At 43.0% G+C, this 25134-nt stretch overlaps 3 protein-coding genes across 6 annotated transcripts in view; 2 read left to right on the top strand and 1 right to left on the bottom strand.

Annotated features, from left to right (window-relative positions):
* Window positions 1-25134, bottom strand: part of LOC6041861 (PDF receptor) — a 93934-nt gene that overhangs the window by 45649 nt on the left and 23151 nt on the right. The gene's annotated exons all lie outside the window — the stretch shown is intronic.
* LOC119769021 lies at window positions 1491-5248 on the top strand. Its single transcript, XM_038260902.1, has 3 exons — window positions 1491-2347; window positions 2396-2618; window positions 5123-5248. Exons 1-3 carry the CDS (start codon window positions 1491-1493, stop codon window positions 5246-5248), a joined length of 1206 nt encoding a protein of 401 aa, XP_038116830.1.
* Window positions 5471-8572, top strand: LOC119769020. Its single transcript, XM_038260901.1, has 2 exons — window positions 5471-5840; window positions 8310-8572. The coding sequence occupies exons 1-2, from the start codon at window positions 5504-5506 to the stop codon at window positions 8570-8572; spliced, it is 600 nt and encodes a 199-aa protein (XP_038116829.1). The 5' UTR covers window positions 5471-5503.

Raw genomic sequence — 25134 nt, 5'->3', positions numbered from 1 at the left:
GGTTTGATATATCGTACATATATAGTTGGGTTACAATTTAATGAATAGTAGAGACCATTTGATAAATAGTTGAGTAACTATTTGTCATAAAGTAGTTATATAGTTCATGACTATGCGGGGTACCATAGGTACATTATGTACCGTAGGTATAAAATAGACCCACCAAGTGGTCTTTTAGCCTCTTGTCCTGTAACTCCGATACCCTGGCCTCTCCGCGGTGCTGGCCGGGATACTAGTAACCATTGCAGAGATCGGGTAACCAACCCCCCGGTGGAAACTTTGGTAGTATGCTGACAGGCTAAGGGGGGCTCCACCCTCTTCGGAGGGTGTTGCTGTACCGTTAGGCTTCGAGACAAAAGCCCCCGTTACGGTGTCGAGAGAAAACCGCAGCTGGGTCCCGGAAGCTGCAAGGTGGCAGCCCCACCCCGAGACTAGGTATTCGCAGCCCTGGTTAGGCGGCATACCGAAGCAAATCACCAACTCAGAAAAACGAAAGAAGATATTCAGGACGGATTAATCGGCATCAGACCAGGCGATGTAAAAAGAACAACGATTGGAAACTAGGTACTTGGAACGTTCGAACTCTCCAAGATCCTGCACGTGCTGGCCTTCTTGCCCGGGAGCTGCACAAGCTGAACGTGCATGTGGCCGCCATCCAGGAAGTTCGATGGCCCGTTCATGGAGAGCGAGAATTCAATGCACGGAAAGGCGATGCACGGAGTCGGTTTCGTAGTGATTGGGGATCAGAAGAACCGAGTCACCAAGTGGAAGGTGGTGAATGACCGGATCTGCGTGTTGAGAATTAAGGGCAAATTCTTCAACTACAGCCTGATCAACATCTACGCTCCGACGAACGACAAGCCCGATGACGATAAAGACGCTTTCTACGAGCGTCTTGACAAAACCTATGGAGAGTGCCCAAGACACGCCGTGAAGATAGTCATCAGAGACGCAAACGCGCAGGTCGGAAGGGGAAGCCTTCTTCAATCCTGCACCCAAAACTGGCAGCGCTAGTCCGAGAGAATGATGGTCTCGAGTCGAGAGAATAGTGGTACCATTCACGGACGCAGAGAACACAGCTCGAGATGGGCGATAAAACTATTCTCTCGAGGTTCATTTGCAAAAAAAGTTCATCCGTCAAACAAAAAACCAAAAGTGTCGAGAACGGGAATCGAACCAGAGACCTTTGACAAACCAATCCAATGACTTAGCTGCCTCGGCCACCACAGCTTGGTGACCATGGAGAAGTCAGAAGTCGATGTATGACACTTGTTGGAGATTTATTGATTCAACTAACGAATGAACTCATTTGTTATGATGGTGTGAGTTGGTACCATTATTCTATCGATTTTGGCACTGAGCCCTCAATAAATTTTGAGAGAACGATTATCTCGATTCTGAATTTTGGGTGTGTCATCGGCAAGGAGAGCCTTCATCCTCGCACGAATGACAACGGCCTACGTTTGGTCAATTTCGCCGCAGCCAGAGGAATGGCTATCTGTAGCACCTTCTTTGCGCGCATGAACATTCGGAAGCACACCTGGCGACACCCGAATGGCGAATCGTGCACACAAATCGATCACGTTTTGGTGGATGGACGACACTTCTCGGACGTGATGGTCGTCCGAACGTACAGAGGACCGAACATGGACTCTGATCACTTCCTGGTAGCGTGCAAGATCCAAGCTAGGCTGTCGAACGTGCTGACCCCGCGGACTGCGAGGATAGTGCGGTTGAACGTCCAGCGCCTCGCGAGCAGCGACGTTGCTGCAGAGTACAGTCGGAAGCTCGACGAGCGGATCAACGAGGACGCGCCTACGGGTAACCTGGACGAGCAATGGGGAGCCCTCCAGAGCATCGTCAACACAATGGCTACCGAAGTGATCGGCACGACCAGAGGACGCAAACCCAAAGGGTGGTTCGATGCGGAGTGCCAGCGAGTGACGGACGAGAAGAACGAGGCCAGGAAGCGTATGCTCGTTAAGGGTACGCGCCGAAACTGTGAGCGATACAGTGAGTTGCGAAGAGCAGAGAAACAAAACCACCGCCGAAAAGAACGGGAGTACGACGAGACGGTACTTGCCGAAGCGGAAGCACAGTACAACGCGAACGATAAGCGGAGGTTTTACGAAACTGTCAACGGTGTAAGAAGGAAAACCACGCCTTCTCCTGTGATGTGCAACGACACGGAAGGCAACCTGTTGACAGACAAGACTGCGGTGGCGGCTAGGTGGAAGGAGCACTTCCAGCAGCTGTTGAACGGTGAGACACGAGAGGGAATCGTCGAGGACAGGATACACGTTGAGGAAGATGGAAAAGCTGTGGACCCTCCTATACGTTGGAGGAAGTAACTAAGGCTGTTGGAGAGCTCAAGAACTGGAAATCCGCGGGAAAGGACGGACTTCCGGCCAAACTTGACCAAGATTCTGCACCAAATCATCCTACGCATTTGGTGCGAAGAACAGCTTCCGACCGACTGGTTAGACGGGCTCGTCACCCCAATCTACAAGAAAGGGCAAAGACTCGATTGTGCCAACTATCGAGGCATCACAATCCTCAACGCAGCGTACAAAGTACTCTCCCGCATCCTGTGGAGCAAGCTGAGACCGATGACCGATGTAATAACAACCCTGCAATGTCGACATACAAGTCGACATACCTTTTGTAAGCAAAGTCGATAAGCTAGTGTGAGCAATAAAACTCTGTCTCTTCTACTGCGAACCACCGACCTACTCGGTCCTGTTTTCCTTATCTCATCATCCGAGTCTCAATCACTTTCACTTACATTAAAGTGGCGACGACGGAGAAGTACTAGTAAAGGAAGGATTCTTTTCTCTTGCGGCGGTGGTTTTACGCTGATTTTCTGCACCGGCTGCTGTGGTCTTCGGTCATTCTTGACAAGGTCATCTGGTTTGTAGCAGATTAACAAGTAAGTTTCACGTTAGCAGTAAGAAGTTCGTTTGTTTGGACGCTGAAAATATTTATTCGAGACACGTTTGGTAGTCTCCAAATTAGCAACTTGGGCACCATTTTGTTTTGCCATTGTGTGTTAGAGAATAAAAGAGTTTTTTGTTGTTTTGACGCCATTGTTCCCAAGTAGCAAGAAAAACATCGCTTTTTATTTTTTTGTTGAACAATTGCTGCACAAGCGTTTTTATACGCTAATTATTGAACAAGCGTCATAACAATTGGTAAATTGTTCAAATTTTGATCAAAAAACCATTGTTAAACATGGTTGTGTAACATAAATGCTAAATCTAGCAACGGATTACGAAAAGTTCATTTTGAAGTTTATTCTGACTTAAATGAAACATGCTTGTAGAACTCGGAGAGCAAAATGACGTTTGCAAACATGATGTTTCATTTCAGTTTGCTAAACATGATAACATAGATGAATTGACCTTTGGCTTCGGCTGGGATTTCTCGTAAACAAGTTGTTTATGTGTAGTTTGCCTTCGTGTTTTAAAACCGAGAAAGAACATGTTGACGAAACAAGCACAGATAGTTCTAAAAATAGAAACAGCTTATGTTCAAAGGAAGTTTTAGCAAACTGTTAGTGAACTTGGTAAAAGCTAGATGACCGCAGACTTCTAATTGACGTTTAGGCCTGCTCATCCAATATAACCCCTCGTGGAAAGATGCAGACGCGCGCCCGGACGTGACATTTGGAGTGATCGAGGGTTCGATACTTGCCGTGAGGATTCTTCATCAAAAAGGAAAACTGAAAATGCAGCCACCGGGGGAACCAGCAGCAGAGTAGCAGCAAGCGATGTTGATTAGTACTCAAAAATTGAAAAAAAAAATCTCCAAAAGCATAATAATGAAATTGAATGAATTTTTTTTGGTTGATATTTTTATTATTCATCGTATCCCTGTAAAAACTGATAAATCACAAAACTAGTAGTTAAAGTATTGTAAAGTGACATTACTCACAAATAAAGTTTAAAATAAAGAAAAATATATTTAAAGCGAAAACTTGGGACGTATGTTATGAAAAGCCTCTTTAAATTTCTTGTCTGCCACGATATGTTCTTGGACGGTTCTCAAAGGTTTTCCTAACTTGCTTCTGAATCTTAAAGGCAGGATGTTGTTAAACGGTTCTAACAACGTTCACCTGACCCAATTCAGAATCTTATAGTCAAGAGTTCTTATGACATGTTTAACAAACGTTCTCTATGCAAGGATGATTTGCATTTGCAAAACTAACTTAAACCACGCACATTTCTGACGGATGAAGAGATGTTCAACAACAGAAAAACGTGCGCTTTTTCCAGCGTTCAAGAGTCCTTAGGGACGTTGGGAAAACATAGTAAACGAGTTCAACAAGCAGTTCGGAAATCTCTTGGCGAATAAAGTGTGCTACTTGGGTTTAGCACACGCGGTAGTCATCAGCTTTTTGACGCGACACTTGAGTGTCTGACGGTGTTTAATAATTCAAAGTTGTGTGGCATCGCATCGGGCTTAACAATTTGACAGTTTGGTTGCTCCTGTTGCATAGTTTGCCAAGTTTTAATCGGCTGTGTTTTATTCTCCAAAATGCCCAACAGCATGACGCTGGTCAACCAAATCGAACAATTCATTCCCGGGACCATCCCGTTTGCGCAATACCTCGAGCAGTTGGAGTGGGTTTCGCTCACCACCAGGTGGAGCAGGATGAGGATAAGAAGAAGGCGTTTTTAGCTGCGAGTAGCAGGGAGGTATACACCGAGCTGAAAAAGCTATTCCCTGGGAAAGACCTCAAAAAGGAAACTTTCGTGTCGATTACTACTGCCTTGCAAAAAAGATACGATAAAACCGATAGTGACATGATTCAGCGATTTAAATTTTATCAGCGCAAACAGCGGGAAAACGAGAGTGCTGAAGATTTCATTCTAAACGTGAAACAGCAGGCGGAGCTTTGTGACTTCGGGCAGTTCAAGGATCAAGCCATTCGGGATCGTCTTGTTTGTGGTTTGAACGATGAAGTTCTTAGGCAGCGGCTCTTTGACGAGGAAGATCTTACGTTAACGAAAGTTGAAAAATTGATCGTAAACCGGGAGCTTGCTACAGTGCGGGCCAAGCTAGTGTCGGACAATGATGTTTATAGAGGAAATGTGCTTAATCGTGTTGGTGACCGTAACAGGAACAACAGAGCGAACGGTGCGCCCAGTTTTCGTGGTCGATCGCGCAGCGGGGACGTCCGGGAGGTAGGAGAGAGAAGTCGTTCGTTCTCTGCGGGTCGCAGGCATCGTTCACCGGCGGCGACTAATCGTAAATTTTTCTGTACTCACTGTCGTCGGCCTGGTCACACGCGTAGTTATTGTTTTGACTTACCGGAAAATAAAAGCTGTGAAATTTTTGGACGAACCAGCTTCTACTTCAAAAATGTGAATCGTCGGCTGGTTAACTATCGTGAAGACGAGAGTGATTATGACGAAGACATGAACTGTCTTATGATCTCGTCTATCAAGAAGTTGAGCGAGCTTGCTTGCGCCAAGTTTACGTCGACGGAAAACAGCTGGAAATGGAGGTGGATTGCGGAGCAGCAGTTTCTGTGATTAATTCGGTTGTTTACGAGAAGAAGTTTAAGCATATCCCTTTGATGAAGTGCGACCGGAAGCTAGCCGTAATCAACGGAAGTCGGCTGAACGTTGAGGGGCAGATTTCCGTCGAGGTTGTTTTCAACGGCATCAGGAGTAACGTCAAGCTGATCGTGCTTCGTTGTAGCAGTGTGTTTGCACCTCTTCTCGGGCGAGACTGGCTGGATGTGTTTACTCCGCGCTGGAGAGATGCTTTTGGAATCAGCGCTGGGATCAAGCAGCTGGACGTTTTTCAAGATCATATGGTCGAGAAGTTTAAGCGTAAGTTTCCTAATATTTTGATAAATCTCTGGCATCACCAATTCAAGGGTTTGAAGCAGAACTTGTTTTAAAATGTGACACTCCAATTTTAAGCGTGCTTATGATGTGCCGTTAAGGTTGAAAGACAAGGTGATTGAGCATTTGAAAAGTTTAGAGCGTGATGGTGTGATTACACCAGTAGATGCAAGCGAGTGGGCATCACCAGTCATTGTTGTGATTAAAAAAGACGGCGGTATTAGAATGGTCATTGACTGTAAAGTTTCTATTAATAAAGTGATTATACCAAATACTTATCCTTTGCCTTTAGTGCAGGATATTTTTGCGTCTTTGGCTGGTGCTAAAGTTTTTTGCTCACTTGACCTTGCTGGTGCTTACACGCAATTATTGTTGTCAAAGAAATCACGTGAAATAATGGTAATTAACACAATTATTGGTTTGTTTGTTTATAATAGACTACCACAGGGTGCGTCTTCCAGTGCTGCTATTTTTCAGCGCATTATGGAGAAAGTTTTGTTTAACATAGATGGGGTCTATTGTTATTTGGACGATGTTTTGATTGCAGGCAAGGACAAAGAGGACTGTGTGTGTAAGCTTGAATTAGTGTTGGAGCGTCTCTCTAATGCTAATATCAAGGTCAATCTGCAGAAATGCAAATGGTTTGTGAATAGTTTGCCATTTTTGGGCCATGTTTTGACCGACAATGGTTTAATGCCTAGCCCAGATAGAGTTGAAACTATTCGGAGGGCTAAAATTCCGAATAATGTTTCTGAACTTAAGGCATTTTTGGGTTTGATTAATTACTATGGTAAATTCATTCCCAATTTGTCCACACGACTCAGTTGTTTGTATCGTTTACTTAAAAAGGAAGTGCGTTTTGTTTGGAGCTCTGAGTGTAATCGAGCTTTTGAGCACTGCAAGCAATCTTTGTTAAACTCAAAATTGTTGGAATTTTTTGACCCGAGTAAGCCTGTGATAGTTGTGACTGATGCTTGTAGTTATGGTCTGGGTGGAGTTATTGCACATCAGATAAATGGTGAAGAGAGACCAGTTTGTTTTACATCTTTCAGTTTAAATAATGCACAAAAATCTTACCCAATTCTGCACCTTGAAGCATTAGCTGTTGTTAGTACCATTAAGAAGTTTCACAAGTATTTGTTTGGCAAGAAGTTTACAGTTTTTACTGATCATAAGCCGTTAATTGGAATTTTTGGCAGGGAGGAGAAACTCGTTGTTTGTGACACGGTTACAAAGATATGTTTTGGAGTTGAGTATTTATGAGTTTGATATTGTTTACAGACCCTCTGCCAAGATGGGGAACGCAGACTTTGCTCGCGTTTTCCTCTACCTGAAGAAGTTCCAGCTGCGCTTCAGCGAGTATATTAAATGTTTAAATATTACCAACGAGTTTCCTTTGGATTTTGCCCTTATTGCAAGGGAAACCAAAAGGATAAATTTTACAACAGGTTGTTTATTTTATGAAAAATGGTTGGCCAGATAAATTGGACCGGAACTTTCGGGATGTTTACGCTCAACATCAAGACTTGGAAGAAGTTGAAGGTTGTTTACTTTATCAAGATCGTGTTTGTATTCCAGTTTGTTTACAAAAGCGGATTTTAAGTTTGTTGCATAAAATCATTCAGGTATTACAAAAATTAAGCAACTGGCAAGAAGAACTGTTTACTGGTTTGGCATGAATCATGATATTGAATGTTTTGTTAAATCATGTAATATTTGTTGCGAAATGAACGCTGTTTCAAAACCAGTCCCTCACTCACCTTGGATTCCGACTAAAAAGCCTTTTGCTCGTATTCATGCAGATTTCTTTTATTTTGATAAGAAAGTTTTCCTGGTTATTGTCGATAGTTTTTCAAAATGGTTGGAAGTTTATTACATGAAGTTTGGAACAGATGCCAGGAATGTAAAATCAAAATTTATGAGTTTTTGCCAGTTTTGGTCTGCCGGATGTTGTTGTTACCGATGGAGGCCCACCGTTTCATTCTCGTGAGTTTGTTGATTTTGGAGAGAAACAACATTAGGGTGATGAAGAGCCCACCGTATAATCCATCCAGCAATGGGCAAGCTGAGCGAATGGTTAGAGTCGTCAAGGAAGGGTTGAAAAAGTTTATGTTGGATCCCGAGATGAAGGGAATGAACATAGAGGACGTAGTTTCGTTTTTCTTGTTTAATTATAGAAATACCTGTTTGGATAATGGTTCGTTTCCGTCCGAGCGTTTGTTTAATTTTAAACCCAAAACATTATTAGATTTGTTGAATCCACGGAGCAGTTTTAAGAAAAATTTGACGACTAACGAGAAAGCTGAAAGTGTACCTGTTGCTCCAGTGAAAAGAGATGAGATTGACAATCTTCGGCCGGGAGATCTAGTTTATTTTAAAAATTTCAAATCAACAGAAATTCGTCGTTGGTTGGAAGCTAAATTTCTTAGACGGATTTCTTCTTATACATTTCAGGTGTCCGTTGGGGCCGCGTTTACCTGGCCCACAGAAATCAGATTAAGGTAGCGCGTGGTGGCTACACCCGGGCGGTCTGCTGGTGGCGTCGAGGTACGAGAGAATGCAGAATCGAAAGAGAAGCCGCGAAGAAGAAGAAGACGATGCCGACGATGAATTTTACGGGTTCGTCTCCGATTCTTTCGTCTTCCACGAGCCGATGGACGTCGACCAAGAAGGTTCTCGCGAGTTCGATCCCCAGGAGGGTTCATCAAGAAGTATAAGGTGCCCTGAGAATTTGCGTTCAGAAGGTCAACAAGATCATTCGGAATTCAATCCGCGTAGATCGAGCCGATTGAAAAAGGCTAGGAAAGATAGTCGTTTTGTTTATTTCTAAAAAAAAGCAATGTTGAATTTCTTGTACAAATAATTGATTGCATTTTTAATTGGTGTCTTTCATTCAGAATTAAATATCAGTGAAATTTTGAAATATTAATTGTAATAAACTATAACTCAAAAAGGGAAGAACTGTAATAACAACCCTGCAATGTCGACATACAAGTCGACATACCTTTTGTAAGCAAAGTCGATAAGCTAGTGTGAGCAATAAAACTCTGTCTCTTCTACTGCGAACCACCGACCTACTCGGTCCTGTTTTCCTTATCTCATCATCCGAGTCTCAATCACTTTCACTTACATTAAAACCGAGACCTTTGTCGGCGAATACCAGTGCGGTTTTCGAGCGGGTCGGTCAACGACGGATCAGATGTTCACTCTGCGAAAAATCCTCGTCAAGTTCCGGGAGTACAACCTGCAAACACACCATTTGTTCATCGACTTCAAGGCGGCGTACGATTCGGTCAAAAGAAACGAACTTTGGAAGATTATGGTAGAACACGGCTTTCCGGCGAAGCTTATAAAACTGATTCGTGCAACGCTCGACGGAGCAAAATCAAGCGTGCGAATAGCTAACGAGACATCTGAAGTTACGTTGGATGGATTGAAGCAGGGCGATGCTCTCTCGAACTTACTGTTCATCATAGCGTTGGAGGGTGCTGCGCGAAGGGCAGGCGTGCAAAGAAACGGAACACTCATCACTAATGGCCTATCTACAATCACTTAGCTTAGAACATCTAAGTAAAGTAGTTACTTAGGAAAGTCTGCAACTTACGTTCGTCATCCACAATCAACTTAGAAAACTTGCTGGGCTGATATACGTTGCTATGCAGTTGTTTGTTTACCTTTGATATGGAAACGTCAACTTACCGTAGATTTTGAAATTTTCCAAACCAAACGTCAGTTTCTAATTTGATTACTAGAAACTCAGATTCATTTCCATTGATTCAAATTCCTAAGCTAAATGAAATTTTCTAAGCTAAGTGATTGTAGATAGGCCATAAATCGCACATGCTGCTGGGATACGCTGACGACATCGACATCATTGGTATCAACCGTCGTTCAGTGGAGGAGGCGTTCGTCCCTTTCAAGCGGGAAGCTGCGAAGATCGGACTGACCATCAACACTGCCAAGACCAAGTATCTGGTTGCTGGCAGAGCGCGGGGCAGTGCAGATGATGGTGTTTCGGAGGTGGAAATAGATGGAGAAAGATATGAGGAATTTGTATATCTTGGTACACTCGTGACGTGCGACAACGATGTGAGCTGCGAAGTGAAACGGCGGATTAGTGCTGCAAACAGGGCCTTCTACGGTCTTCGTAGCAAGCTAAGGTCCCGCAGCCTAAGGACGCCTACGAAAATCACGCTGTACAGGACCTTGATACTCCCTGTAGCTCTTTACGGTCACGAGTCGTGGACGCTAAAGGAAGCTGACCAGAGAGCGCTTGGGTCTTCGAGCGGAGAACGGAGAATCTTCGGCGGCAAGCAAGTAGGAGACCGGTGGCGCAGGCGCATGAACTTCGAGCTTTACCAAGACTACAAACATGCTGATATCGTAAAAGTCATCAAACACGACAGGCTGAAGTGGGCTGAAGTGTAGCCAGAATGTCGGACGAGCGGGCGGCTAAAACGATATTCAGTAGCGAACATGGACGGGGTCGTCGGCTTCGTGGAAGGCCTCGTACGCGTTGGCTATGTGCAGTCGACGAAGATGCAAGAGCGGCCAACATTGTGGGCGACTGGAGACGAGCGGCCCAAGATCGAGCATCCTGGAAATCTTCGATTAGTTCAGCGTTGGGTCGATAGACCTGTTGCTGATAAAGTAAAGTAAGTAAGGTAAAAAACACGCCCTTCTATCGGATGGGGAAGTAAAACGTCGGTCCATTTGCGTAAAAGAGGTTTTGAGCGACCCACCACACATAACCTTCGGACGCCTAGAAATGAGCAGAAACTTGCAACAGAGACCACAAAAGCCCCGGGGGTCGTTAAAGTGGATTTGACTTTGCTTTTTTTTGGTAAAAAACACGATTAAAAACCACTAATGCAAAAAAAAAAAAATGACGAGACAACATTTATTCAATCGATCCACTATGGTCCCCTTGGAACAGGGTTGCGAATGAGCGAGCGCTCATTCTTAGTGTAATAATTCAATGGCGTGAAGAGCTGTACTGATATGAACAACAAATTGAATTGATTGACAAATGATGTTTATTTTAAGTTTTTAGAATCCGGAGTTTTTGACTCAAGGCGGTTTTAAAAATATTAAAAAAGGCAAAAAATGTTTTATTGGACCTTTAAACAAAACGCAGCAGTAACCTTTACAAAAGTTATAATCATCCCTCATATTCGGAACATATAAGAGAATGTCCATATTCAAAAAATCATTTATTGAATCTGTAATTGAATATTTTCAGAGGCTTGGTAGCGGAAGTGTTAAATATAATTTACTTGAGGGACAGGGCACGGACGAACGGACATGACAAAAGGAACAAATTTTCTTCAAATTTCTGAAGCAAACTATCACTTGCGTCATCTACACTCAAGTTGTCGAAGTAGCATTGCGCGATTACGCAAGATTTCTCAAAATGTCTTATGCAATAATTAATTAAAACATTTAGCATTAGTATTGTATAAGAAACAGTTTTTTGACATTAAGTTTGTCTTTATGTTTCTATGTAATTCATCATGGTTACTAAAATTGCCGAAAAATTGTTAGAAATGGTATTTTTAATATAAAATCATATGACCATTTCCAAAAGTGCCCATGAGTTTGCATCATCAGCCGGCTTTTTTTACAGCCCTCTGTCACTGCCGCCATGTTTATGAAACCTTAATACTCGATGACGAACACCAAGAAAACAAAGAAGAAAACGAAGGTGTCTATCGAGGTGTCTACTGTCAGTTTTTGAAAAATAAACAAAGTGGTGGGTGAACAATTGTCAATCCTCGGTCCCCGATTTTCCCGGTCGATTCGGATTTTTCCTTTAATTTGGTTTATCCTCCATTGCTATTATTGAAGGTTCTTACTTACTCCACAATTCAGAGCAGCTTTCGGTCGCATTCTTGCTCCGAAAAAACAGGAACCCGGCCGGTACCGGTTTTCGGAAGAGGTAAAATTTAACTCAGCTGGCCGCAGCCGGAGAAGCAGCTGGCCGATTCAAGAGCTCCTTGGTTTCCGGCCTCATACACACACGATAAACGTCCTTCTAAGATTTTTTTTAACGTAGAAATTTCTCTAAGTTGGGATAACCAAATACTTTGAAAAACGAGTAAATCAACAGATTTTTGAATTTTGGTGAATTTCAATCCTTATTTTTCAATCTTGTTATTTTTCAGAATCTTCAAGAACTTCAAGCACAGGCCGTTCATCAATGACAAATGAATTCGATGTGGTGAAGAATATCACTAAGAACAACTTGGAATCATCAGGTGAGTAGATTTGGCTGTTGCATATGGATCATTTCCGTTTTTTCACTAACTGCAACTGCTGCACTAAAAATGGTATGAAAATACCAAATTTTGGTATTACTTATACAAATACCAGCGACCAAAATGTGCTCTTGGTTGCCCAGTAATAGATGGTAAAATACTATGAAATCAAACCAAAATTATGTATGTGGAAGACCACAGGAATACCAAAATCTGATTTTCCAAGGGTGCGGGAATACCTAAAAATAAAACCATGGCAATACCAAGTTTTAGTATTCAAGCAATATTCAAAAATCCAGAAGACCTCAACTTGTGAAGACTTCCATCATTGTCATGAATTTTCGTTCAAAGATATAAATTTTGCGTCGCTTTCAATATTTTGACAAAATTCCTTCAACAAGTTGTTTAGAATAGTGCCCCACAAATGCTGATTCTTTTTGGTAACGATTATCCCATTCCCTGTAAAGTTATGGAAATCGTCATTAATCAATGATGGCCAACTAAGACGTCAATGACTGTGCCACAAAATTGTATAAATTTTGAAGCACAATTGATTTAGATCAAAAATTCTTTCAGTGGCTTCAAGAAGGTAACAACCTGCACATGCTGATTCCTTTTGGTGCTGAAATTCGTTAAATTGAATTTAATACAGAATATTTTATAGTGATGATCAATTTTCTTCGGAAATGATCAACGGCTTCACCTTAAAATGGTTTTATTTTGAGGTATTATTTTACTCTTGGAATAACATTGTTTGGCATTGTTGTGCCCTTCCACATACAAGACTTTGGTATGGTTTCATGGTATTTTACCATCTATTACTGGGCAACCAAGGGCACATTTTGGTCTCTGTTATTTGCCCAAGTAATACCAAAATTTGGTATTCCCGTGTTATTTACCCCTGCTCGGGCTAGTTTATTTTACTCTTTCTCGTATGCAAAGTATGGGTCAAATCATCTCTGTTATTTATTTTTCCTAACCCGTAATAATGGTAATGAATAAAATGTTATGCACTACACAGCATTTCTCGGCAAAAAACAGTGCTAAGCTGGTATTGCACGCATTTTTAATGCTGATTAACAAGAAAAAGATTGGAAAAGCAAACAAATATTTAGAAGCTTCGGAGAGTGTATTAAAAAGCGGGTTTCGCAGCGAGTGCGTTTTTGATGTGGTTGGTATCATTTTCGGTCGAGTTAAGCTCAGTGCTATTTAGACTTGGTTGCGTATTTTCGCATCATTACCTTTCGCTATCATTTGTACGCCCATACAGATTTGGTAATACCATTAGCATTTAAGTTTTTTTCATGGCAAAAGTTAATCTTAATTCGTACCAAATTATGCTTCAGGAAGCCCACGCGTCTCTCATGTTCCGAGAACACCGATTTCTCCAATCATGCAAATGTACGAGCTTGCTAGATCTACAGCCATCGCTGAGAAAAAGCATGGCCCAATCTGATTGCAAACATGGTTATGTGTTGCAATTTATGTAAGTCTGCCGGATGAAATTTAATTTTCCTAATGCATTGTATGTTGCTTTCTTTGCTGCAATGATTCGTCACAGTTGATGAGTTCGCGACCGTCAGCGAGATTATACCGATTGTTGTTTGGAAATAGGTAACTCAAATTTAGCAAGTGCTACATTACACATTGCTAAAATAGTAAAAAACGAATTTGGCTTTATAGCTGTCGGCCACCATTGCTAGTACCAATCAGTAATGTCTTCCTTATAACTACAAGGACTTCGCCGCCCTGGGCTTCTAAGTGTTTGAGTATGGCACGAAGCGACGGCGCCGGATACCCATATTTACACTTAGGATTTTAGTGCGCCCGCCGCGGGATTTGAACCAGCAACGGGACATCAGTTATGTGTACTTATGTTTTATGTTTTTCGTATGCTAGATCAAACGTCTATACGGATTTGGTACGTTTTTGTCCATTTGGTTCGGAAGTTCTGAATAACGTTTAAATCAGATTGCTGCAAACGTTTCTCTAAAGAAACGCCCTAAGGCCCCTAAGGTACTTTCCCAAGTAGCACATTTGTTCGCCAAGAGATTTCCGAACTGGTTGTTGAACTCATTTACTGTGTTTGCCGAACGTCCCCGAGAACTCTTGAACGCTGGAAAAAGCGCACGTTTTTCTGTTGGTGAACATCTCTTCATCCGTTAGAAATGTGCGTGGTTCAATTTAGTTTTACCCACGCACGTCATACTTGCATAGAGAACGTTTGTTAAACATGCCATGAGAACTCTTTACTGAGCAGTTCTCTAGGATTTCGGTCATTCGATTTTTTTTTGTATTTTTTAATCGGACTGAAACTTTTTTGGTGCCTTCGGTATGCCCAAAGAAGCCATTTTGCATCATTAGTTTGTCCATATAATTTTCCATACAAATTTGGCAGCTGTCCATACAAAAATGATGTATGAAAATTCAAAAATCTGTATCTTTTGAAGGAATTTTTGATCGATTTGGTGTCTTCGGCAAAGTTGTAGGTATGGATACGGACTACACTAGAAAAAAATAATACACGGTAAAAAAAATTTGGTGATTTTTTTATTTAACTTTTTGTCACTAAAACTTGATTTACAAAAAAACACTATTTTTAATTTTTTTTATTTTTTGATATGTTTTAGAGGACATAAAATGCCAACTTTTCAGAAATTTCCAGGTTGTGCAAAAAATCATTGACCGAGTTATGAATTTTTTAATCAATACTGATTTTTTCAAAAAATCGAAATTTTGGTCGTAAAATTTTCAACTTCATTTTCGATGTAAAATTAAATTTGCAATCAAAAGTACTTTAGTGAAATTTTGATAAAGTGCACCGTTTTCAAGTTAAAGCCATATTTAAGTGACTTTTTGAAAATAGTCGCAGTTTTCATTTTTAAAATTAGTGCACATGTTTGCCCAGTTTTGAAAAAATATTTTTGAAAAGCTGAGAAAATTCTCTATATTTTGCTTATTCGGACTTTGTTGATACGACCTTTAGTTGCTGAGATATTGCAATGCAAAGGTTTAAAAACAGGAAAATTGATGATTTCTAAGTCTCACCCAAACAACCCACCATTTTCTATCGTCAATATCTTAGCAACTAATGGTCCGATTTTCAATGTTAATATATAAAACATTTGTAAAATTTTCCGATCTTTTCGAAAAAAATATTTTCAAAATTTTCAAATCAAGACTAACATTTCAAAAAGGCCAAACATTCAATATTACGTCCTTTTAAAATGTTAGTCTTGATTTGAAAATTTTGAAAATATTTTTTTCGAAAATATCGGAAAATTTCACAATTGTTTCATATATTAACATTGAAAATCGGACCATTAGTTGCTGAGATATTGACGATAGAAAATGGTGGGTTGTTTGGGTGAAACTTAGAAAACATCAATTTTCCTGTTTTTAAACCTTTGCATTGCAATATCTCAGCAACTAAAGGTCGTATCAACAAAGTCCGAATAAGCAAAATATAGAGAATTTTCTCAGCTTTTCAAAAATTTTTTTCAAAACTGGGCAAACATGTGCACTAATTTTAAAAATAAAAACTGCGACTATTTTCAAAAAGTCACTTAAATATGGCTATAACTTGAAAACGGTGCACTTTATCAAAATTTCACTAAAGTACTTTTGATTGCAAATTTGATTTTACATCGAAAATGAAGTTGAAAAATTTTACGACAAAATTTCGATTTTTGAAAAATCAGTATTGATTAAAAAATCATAACTCGGTCAATGATTTTTGCACAACCTGGAAATTTCTGAAAAGTTGGCATTTTATGTCCTCTAAAACATATCAAAAAATAAAAAAATAAAAATAGTGTTTTTTGTAAATCAAGTTTTAGTGATAAAAGTTAAATAAAAAATCACCAAATTTTTTTACCGTGTATTATTTTTTCCAGTGTAGTCCGTATCCATACCTACAACTTTGCCGAAGACACCAAATCGATCAAAAATTCCTTCAAAAGATACAGATTTTTGAATTTTCATACATCATTTTTGTATGGACAGCTGCCAAATTTGTATGGAAAATTATATGGACAAACTAATGATGCAAAATGGCTTCTTTGGGCATACCGAAGGCACCAAAAAAGTTTCAGTCGGATTAAAAAATACAAAAATTAAAATTGAAGAAAAAAGACCGATTTCGTAGAGAATTGCTCTACTATAAGATTCTGAACCGGGTTAGATAACGTCGTTAGAACCGTTTAACAACATCCTGCCCCTAAGATTAAGAATGAGTTAGGCAAACTGTAGCGTTCTACAATTATTATTTATAAATACACTAGTACAAATGAAACGAACATGGCTGATTTTGAATTCGAGCGAAATGAATCCAAACTTGCGTGCGAGCTTGCATGCAAAGCAGCAAGCTCAAGATGGATTCCGTCGGATTCTCTCTGCTCGTGACCGTCTGGAGAGAAATCGCGGACTTCGTGACCTAGCCTCTCCCATGGAAACTGCAACTCATGCAGCTTCCCTTGTTCGATGCAAGGTTAAGATCAGGGTAGGGCCTTAAGTGGTTATGCCATGAGCTGAGCGAGAAGGCAGATATAATTGGGCGGTAGAGCAAGTAGTCACATCACTAGCCGGTCCCGGGGTCAAGGGTAGGAAGACACGAGCGACAGACTTGCACTCGGCTTGCCGATTACAAGTCCCCGTAACCGAACGTACAAACGCTCACCTTAGGTCTGAGGGCACACGGAAGGACTCGGTCATTTCAACCGTGACAGTGAAAGTGACCGGATAGGAGTTCTTGGTTTTTGCTTCGCGTCTTTCAGTGTTCAAGTACGGTGTGGGTTTGCTTTTGCGACTGGGTGATTAAATTCTTTTTCCCGAGTAGGTCCAAGATAGGAACAAGTAGTGCCAGTGTGCGAACGTGTGCCGTGTGCGTTAAGAAGGAGAACCCCAGGTAAATTGGAACCCTTTGAATCCCCTCAATCCCCGGATTTCCAACTCACGGCCATGGAACAGTCGTTCGGCGGCCCTCTTACTCCCCGATAGAACTGGTGCGTCGGCACCCGCACTGCTGGTGTTCCAGCATCCCCGTCCGTGCCCGCAGGATCCACTTTCCATCGTCCCGGTTGAAAAACCCCCCCGGTAGGACGCCGTCCGGAAGAGGGCTGCGCACGTTACCATCGCGCCCTGAACACGCCCATCCACCACGCGCGTGACCAACGTACACCCATTTGCGCGTCGGCCAGCTAACCCCGCCGAGAGCGCCGTGAGCAGGACGCCCACCTGGCGTCGACCTTCATCGGAGAGCGCGTGAACTAAGTTCATCGCGCCACGCGGATAGATATCGAGTTGCCGCCGGAAGCCGGCAGGCACGACGCTGAGGCGTCTCGAGAGAAGCAGCACGCCGAGTCGAGAGAAGAGCAGCATTGAGCGTCAGGAGCATCGCCGAGCGTCGCAGAGCATCCCGGGAGTTCACCGATCGTCGCACCACGTGCGGTCCCCGTTCCTGTGAGAGAGGTTAGGTTGCAAACCGCCTAACCAAGCAGTGAGTACAACTCCCCCCTTTGAGACTATCTCCATGCGCATGTGAATTTGGGGTTTAGCGAAGACACGCACCACTAAGAGCTCGGCCGAGCCAAGAAACGAACGAAAAACGCACACGTAGGGAAAATCCAGCTAGCTATGTTTCGGGAACATTCAGCTTAGAGGCCTCAACTATCACTATGCTAATCCTAGGTTAATTTGTAGTTTACGATCGTACCGCTGTAATAAAATCATGCTTTGCAGTACCGTGTTTCCTCTAAACATGAAGTAGTTCGTTCTTTAAGCGATTTCCCGAGAATTGAGTTGTCCTGGCGTAGGGGTTTTCTCACATCCGTACCGTGGTAGTTTTAGCTTCTTGTAGTACTCCGAGTTGGACTGCTCGGGAATCCTAGTCCCTCCCTTCCGATTTCTAGCACGTTACGGGGTCTTGGTTGGGAACCTTCTACCGGTGATGATGATCGTGAGTGTGAGTTAGGTTGCTGGTAAGTTCGTGAGGACCTATCAGATGATTTTTGGTATCGGTTATCGGGTGTGTCGAACCCTCTACCGCCTCTTTATCTCTCCGGATTGCTCTGTCTGATGGTAGGACGATTTTTGATTACCCGCCCTGAGGTCTGGGTTTCATGCTGGGCAAGTTAACCTGCACGAGTGGTCCTTTTTCCAAAGGTGGCGCTTAAGCCACTCGTTACAGTCCTGCGACAATCCGAAGACGGTCACGTGGCCGCTACCCAGCGGGCTACAAATTGGCGCCCAACTACAGGTTCAGTTTTTTTTTCGGGAAATTGCTGTTTTGGTTTTGTTTGCAATTTCAGATATTAGTTGAGATCTTGTTGGAAGAATATTCATTGTTTTGTTGAAAATATCAATTAAGTTGGGGTTAAAATTCACGTTTTTGTACATTATCGAGGGTATTAGTGGAAGACTTACTACGTTCGCTGGAGACCGGAGCTGCAAAGCGTTGATGGCCAGTAGCAATTCCTTTCTGTAAAGATTGGTCTTGGAAACAGACACGTAGGTTCTGCCGATGACCGTTTATGACCCCGAACTGTGGGTAAGTCAATCCTTAATACAGTTCCTCGGTGTACCGTCGATTTGATTAACTAGTAGAATTCTCGAACTCGCTGGATACTAAGCCAGAGGCCGTAGATACTGATAGTACGTGTTGGAAGCGGTGGAGACAACGATAGTTGTTGATGATACTACCCGAGTTTTTGTATTCTGCCTATTGTTCAAATCGATTGATCCAAATTTGTTGATTTAATTGGTAGTTATTAGTTTGTTGGCAAATATAATTTGTAGATTTAATTGGTAGTTCTTAGTTTGTTGGCAAATATAATTTGTAGATTTAATTGGTAGTTCTTAGTTTGTTGGCAAATATAATTTGTAGATTTAATTGGTAGTTCTTAGTTTGTTGGAAAGTATATTAATTTGGTCAAATACATTTGTTAAAATGACGGGAAATTTCCCAACCCTGATCACCTCACGGAGGAGGAAATTGATTACGAATTGAGACTCCGAGGAAGACTCGAGGACCTTGATTTGGTTAGAGAGGCAAAATGTCGAGTACTTAGAAATTTGTTCTACAATGATGCAAGAAATGATTATGAGTATGATCCACCTTATACAATGGATCAAGATTTTGATCGCATCACGGTTAAGGTTAGGGACTTGAGGGAGAAATTGGAGGAGGGTTTTGATGAAAAATGTTTGTCTCGCCTAAGGGCGTATTTTCATCGCGTAATGCGACTCGTTACAACCAACGATGACGAAAAAGTTAGAAAACGTGAACTCGCAGAAGAAATGTTGCAAATTTTTGTCACTTTCAACGTAAACCCAGATAAACAACCTGATGAGATTTCAGACGGAACTCCAGAGAAAGAGGAAACGGAGAAGGAAAACGGTAACGAAAAGCTGGAGAAGGGACAGAAGACGGTTCCTAAGAAGGACGTACCGAAAACACCGGGGAGGACAGACAACCCAGCAGCGTTACATAAGAGGATCGAGTATTTGGAACAACAACTATTGAGGGCATGTTTGGCATGGTCTGGGGTGGATGCTAGTCAGCCTGGGCCTTTCCAAATCAATCAGAGACCCAGACATCGTGCTGATGAGGAGAGCCAACCTGAATCGATACCGTGGGAGGAGGAGGAGGAATTACGCAGAAAAAGAAGGCAGAATCGTTATTCACTGTGGGATAGCCGAAGACAGAGAGTTGACGGAGATCGAGGCCATAGGCAAGGCAGAGGCCAAGGGTTCCAAGAAGAGAGAGATCGACAATCACCGTTCGACAATAACCGACCGGGGGAATTAGATCACAGGTCTAGCAATTTTGATAATAATCGTTACAGAGAAGGGACCCGCAGGTCAAAGGAGATTCGGATCAGCAGCACTCAAGTCACCGATCGCGAGTTGATGACCGCAACCTGAGGGAGGATTTGAGACAGGGGTCCCAGGAGTCTAGGCGTCCTCCAGAACGAAGAGATGACCTGGGACGAAACAATCGCTCTTCTCGGGAAGATAATCGTAGGTCAAGGGAGAACCCGGAACAACGCCACGGAAGTCGCCAGTCGTTTCTAGATGATCGCTATCGTAGTGATGATCCAGGGCAAGGTCCCCAGGAAGATAGGTATGAGTCAAACGGTTACGAGTCATGGGACGAATCGACGCGAAGAGGCAGTCAACTGTTCGGAAATCGTGGAGACCACAATGAGGATAGCAGGTCTAGGTTTAGCCACCATAGTCAGTTGGTTGACAGAGACCACGGACGACATCCACGTGGGGGTGCACCAGAGAGACGAAGACATGTCGTTCGGAGGAGAAGGCATGCCGGGATCGGGGACGCAGAGATCCAAAACGCCGATAGACGCATGGAGAAATGGCACCTCACGTTTAATGGGGACACCAGTCAGCGGTCTTTGGAAGATTTTCTTCATAAAGTTCATCGATTGGCCGAAATGGACAGAATCGCAGAAGACGTGCTACTGCAACGGATTCATACGATACTGAGAGGTGAGGCTTACGATTGGTATCTTTGCTATGCGGAGGATTTCCAGCACTGGGACGACTTCGAAATGAGTTTCCGTTACATGTATGGTAATCCACATAGAGATCAGAGCAACCGTAAAAGATTTACGGGATGAAACAGAGATCTGATGAGCCTTTCCTAACCTACAAAATGGAGATTGAGAGGTTAAACAAACTCTTAAGGGTGCCATTGGACCAGGAGAGACTTTTCGAAGTGATGTGGGACAACTGTAAGGATGCATACAAAGACAGGTTGGTGTGCAGAGAGATAGAGAACTTGGTTCAGTTGGAATATTACGCGGTCCGGATTGATGCGAACGACCCAGAATTGGAAGCGCAAAGAGAGGGAACGTCCAGACCAAAATACGGATCTAACTTCACTTCGAAACACCAGCGAAGAGGGCAGTTTAAAAACACCCACGAGAATGAACGTAACTATAGGGAAGGACACGCCAGGGTAGTTCACTACGTCGAGGTGGAGGGTGAAACTAAGGTATTAGACTCGTCCGAATCGGAACCGGAAGAAGTGAACATGTTGGAGCGGAAAATGGATCAGCAGCCACAAGCAGAAAAGTCGCAGACAAGTCCATCCTGCTGGAATTGCCATAAAAAGGGTCATCTTTGGAGGCGTTGCCAGGAGCGGAAAACCATGTTTTGTTACGTGTGCGGTACACCGGAGAAAACGGCGATTACTTGCCCAAACCATAAGAATGGTTCGGGAAACTAGAGCAGGAGTGTGAGGATGGGAACATCTCCATTCCAGAGGCTCAAGGAGTTCCCAATTCAACCATGTTTAAAGATCCGTTCCTAAGCTTCAGTCGCATCAAGATCACCGAATCGTGTCCGCACATTACAGTACAGATATTCGATAGAAACTACGAAGCGCTTCTGGACTCAGGCGCCAGCGTTAGTGTAACGAACGTCGCAAACATTGCTGAAAAGCACGGTTTGACTCTAAAGGAAAGCCCTGTGCGAATTGTGACGGCGGATAAGACTTCGCATGACTGCTTGGGCTACGTGAATCTACCGATTTCTTTTCGGGGCGTTACGAAAGTGGTTCCAACTGTGGTAGTTCCTCAAGTTGCCAAGGAATTAATTCTAGGTTTCAATTTTTGGGAACAGTTCGGCATCCAGCCAATGGTACAAGGTGAAAACGGGTTCGAACAGATTGAAATAAAACAATCAGAACAAAGAATTGAAAGTATTGAACTTTCAGTTCTACCAATCGAATCATTCCCAGTCATTACAACAAATGAACCCGACGAAAGTTTGGACATTCCGGCTCTAGAACTACCCGAACCTTCGCGCATCACACCGGAAGCGGTGGAGACGGAACACGAGCTTTCTCCCGACGAGCGCGAAGATCTGGTTGAGGCAATCCGAGTTTTCCCATGTACTACCGAAGGAAACTTAGGACGGACTACGCTGATCGAGCACGAAATCGTGCTAAAAGAGGGCAATACCAAAACGCCAACCGTTGTACAAATGTTCTCCGGCAGTCCAAGCAGAGATGGAGGCGGAGATAGCACGATACAAAATGATGGACGCCATCGAAGAGTGTACGAGCGAATGGGCGAGTGGGTTGGTTCCGGTCAGAAAGGCGAACGGGAAATTAAGAGTTTGCTTAGACTCACGTAGGGTTAACACGTGGACTAAAAGGATTCTTATCCGATGCGGAACATGGTGGAGATTTTTAACAGGTTGGGAAAGGCCAGGTACTACTCGGTGGTTGACCTTAAAGACGCCTATTTCCAAATTCCGTTAAAAGAGAACTCCAGAGACTACACGGCGTTCAGAACCTCTCAAGGTCTGTACAGGTTTAAAGTTCTACCGTTTGGTCTAACCAACGCCCCCTTCACGATGAGTCGGTTGATGGACCGTGTTATTGGGTTCGATCTGGAACCAAACGTGTTCTGCTACTTGGACGACATAGTCGTAGCTTCAGAAACGTTCGAGGACCACACCAGATTGCTACGCACGGTAGGAGAACGCCTAAGGAAGGCCGGACTGACCATTTCGCTGGACAAAAGCCGGTTCTGTAGAAAACGGGTTACCTATTTAGGATACTTACTGACCGACGAGGAGTTTCCATCGACAATTCGAGGATTTCGCCGATTTTAGACTACGCGCGGCCGCGAAACGTAAAAGACATTCGCCGATTACTGGGACTCGCGGGTTTTATCAAAGATTCATCCGCGAGTACAGTAGGATAGTAGCACCTATCTCGGATCTGCTGAAGAAATCGAAGAAGAAGTTTGAATGGACCGAATCAGCAGAAGCAGCGTTCAACGAGCTTAAGGCAGCTTTAGTTTCCGCGCCCATCCTAGGAAATCCCGATTTCTCACGCACCTTCACGATCGAGTCGGACGCGTCCGACAACGCAGTGGGAGCCGCGCTTGTCCAAGAGTTTGAGGACGGTCCGAAGGTGATAGGGTATTTTAGTAAGAAACTGAGCAGTACCCAACGAAAGTATGCTAGCGTCGAAAAGGAGTGCCTTGGAGTGCTACTGGCAATCAATCATTTCCGGCATTTCGTTGAGGGTTCCAGGTTCAAGGTCGTAACAGATGCCCGTAGCCTGTTATGGTTGTTTACGATAGGTGTGGAGTCCGGAAATGCGAAATTGCTTCGGTGGGCACTCAAGATTCAGTCCCACGACATAGAATTGGAATACAGAAAGGGTAAAAACAACGTTTTGGCGGACTGTTTGTCGAGGTCAGTTGAAACTTTGCTGGCGATGTCTACAGATCAAGATTATCAAGAAATGATTGCAAAAATTCAGCAAGACTCGGAGAACCACTCGGAGTATCGCGTCGTGGATGGACAAATTTATAAATTTGTAAAAAATTGCGGGAAGGTGGAAGACCCTCGTTTCCAATGGAAACGTTACCCACCGCAAGCAGAAAGAGACGACATAATTCGAGGAATTCACGAGAAAGCTCATCTAGGTCCGGATAAGACGCTGGAGAAGTGCAGAGAACGGTTCTTCTGGCCAGGGATGAGTAGCGAGGTTAAAAGGTATTGCCAGAGCTGTGTCAGATGCCAGACGAGCAAGGCTAATAACCAGAATACCACTCCGCCTATGAAAGAGCAGAAGAAGGTCGCCGAATACCCGTGGCAGTTTCTAACCATGGACTTCGTGGGTCCCTTGCCGGCGTCGGGACGAAACCGAAATACCTGTCTATTAGTGGTCACGGATCTTTTTAGCAAATTCGTTCTGGTGCAGCCTTTCCGCCAAGCCACGGCGGAGTCACTCGTACAATTCGTGGAAAATGCTATCTTCCTACTGTTTGGCGTGCCGGAAGTGATATTGAGCGATAACGGAACTCAATTCGTCTCATCTCTGTTCCAGAACCTTCTTAAAAAATACGAGGTCACTCATTGGCGAACACCGAACTACCACCCACAAGTGAATGATTCGGAGCGAGTGAATCGCGTGATCACGACGGCGATTCGGGCGTCGATTCGGAAAGACCACCGTGAATGGGCGAATAACGTTCAACAGATCGCGGATGCAATACGGAACTCGGTTCATGAAGCGACCCGTTACACTCCTTACTTCATTCTGTTTGGAAGGAACAAGGTCTCAGAGGGGTTTGAATATCGTCACTTAAGGGATACGTCAGCGGAAGGGGAGATGAATATCCAGAACGAGGAAAGGGAGAGACTCTACAAGGATGTTCGGGAAAACTTGAAACTGGCCTACGAAAAGCACGCCAACTACTACAACTTACGATCGAATGCAAACTGTGCCACCTATAAGGTTGGAGAAAAGTCTTGAAGAAGAACACAGAGCAGTCTGATAAAGGGGCGGGATTTTGTGCTAAACTGGCCCCAAAATATGTGCCAGCAGTGGTTAAGAGATTAGTGGGTACCCATTGTTATGACTTGGAGGACTTGAATGGCAAACGCTTAGGCATTTTCAATTGCAAATTCCTCAAAAAATTTAGTCAATAGCGTGACTCAAACAAACTTTTGGCTGTTCTTTGAATGGTGAGTTATAAAGCTATGTATCATGAACTTTTTCTTGAAACTAAGACTATGAAGTTGTACTCTGGTCAATGAAACACTTTCCAGCCTCGCGTACAGTGCCGCCCCACAATAACAAATCATTTCTACTGGGTGGATGAATGGGCCTTACGTTTGAGTGTTGCTGAAGTCAGTCTAGTTAACTCTTCAATGAAAGAGAGGAAACTCTGAATGAAGTTGATGCGGGAGATCAGGGACTGCGTTTTGTAAATAAATCTACTAAAGTTCACAAAGGTAGTCCTCTTAATGTATATACCTATCACTAGCGCGTTTAATTTCATCTAGCTAGTTAGTAGTTCAAAATTTTGTGTTGAAATATTAGCAGTTTGTTTGTTTATACAATTTTCGTGCAAAATTTGTTATTTATTTTTTTGTAGTTAAAGTCGTGGTTGTTGTTTATAGTTTGGGATAGATTTTAGGAAATGTTACAAAGTGGGTTGATCGTTGAGTACATTTGCCAATTGAAGTCATCCTTC

This window comes from Culex quinquefasciatus, chromosome 3 (assembly GCF_015732765.1).
Source record: "Culex quinquefasciatus strain JHB chromosome 3, VPISU_Cqui_1.0_pri_paternal, whole genome shotgun sequence".
NCBI lineage: Eukaryota > Metazoa > Arthropoda > Insecta > Diptera > Culicidae > Culex > Culex quinquefasciatus.
This window is presented reverse-complemented; position numbering and strand designations above follow the sequence as displayed.

Coding starts and splice junctions, on each gene's coding strand:
- LOC119769020 (XM_038260901.1), top strand. CDS start 5,504: ATGGAGGTGGATTGCGGAGCAGCAGTTTCTGTGATTAATTCGGTTGTT. Junction 5,841..8,309: donor TATGGTCGAGAAGTTTAAGC/GTAAGTTTCCTA, acceptor TATACATTTCAG/GTGTCCGTTGGGGCCGCGTT.
- LOC119769021 (XM_038260902.1), top strand. CDS start 1,491: ATGGCTATCTGTAGCACCTTCTTTGCGCGCATGAACATTCGGAAGCAC. Junction 2,348..2,395: donor CCTCCTATACGTTGGAGGAA/GTAACTAAGGCT, acceptor TCCGCGGGAAAG/GACGGACTTCCGGCCAAACT. Junction 2,619..5,122: donor AGCTGAGACCGATGACCGAT/GTAATAACAACC, acceptor TGACCGTAACAG/GAACAACAGAGCGAACGGTG.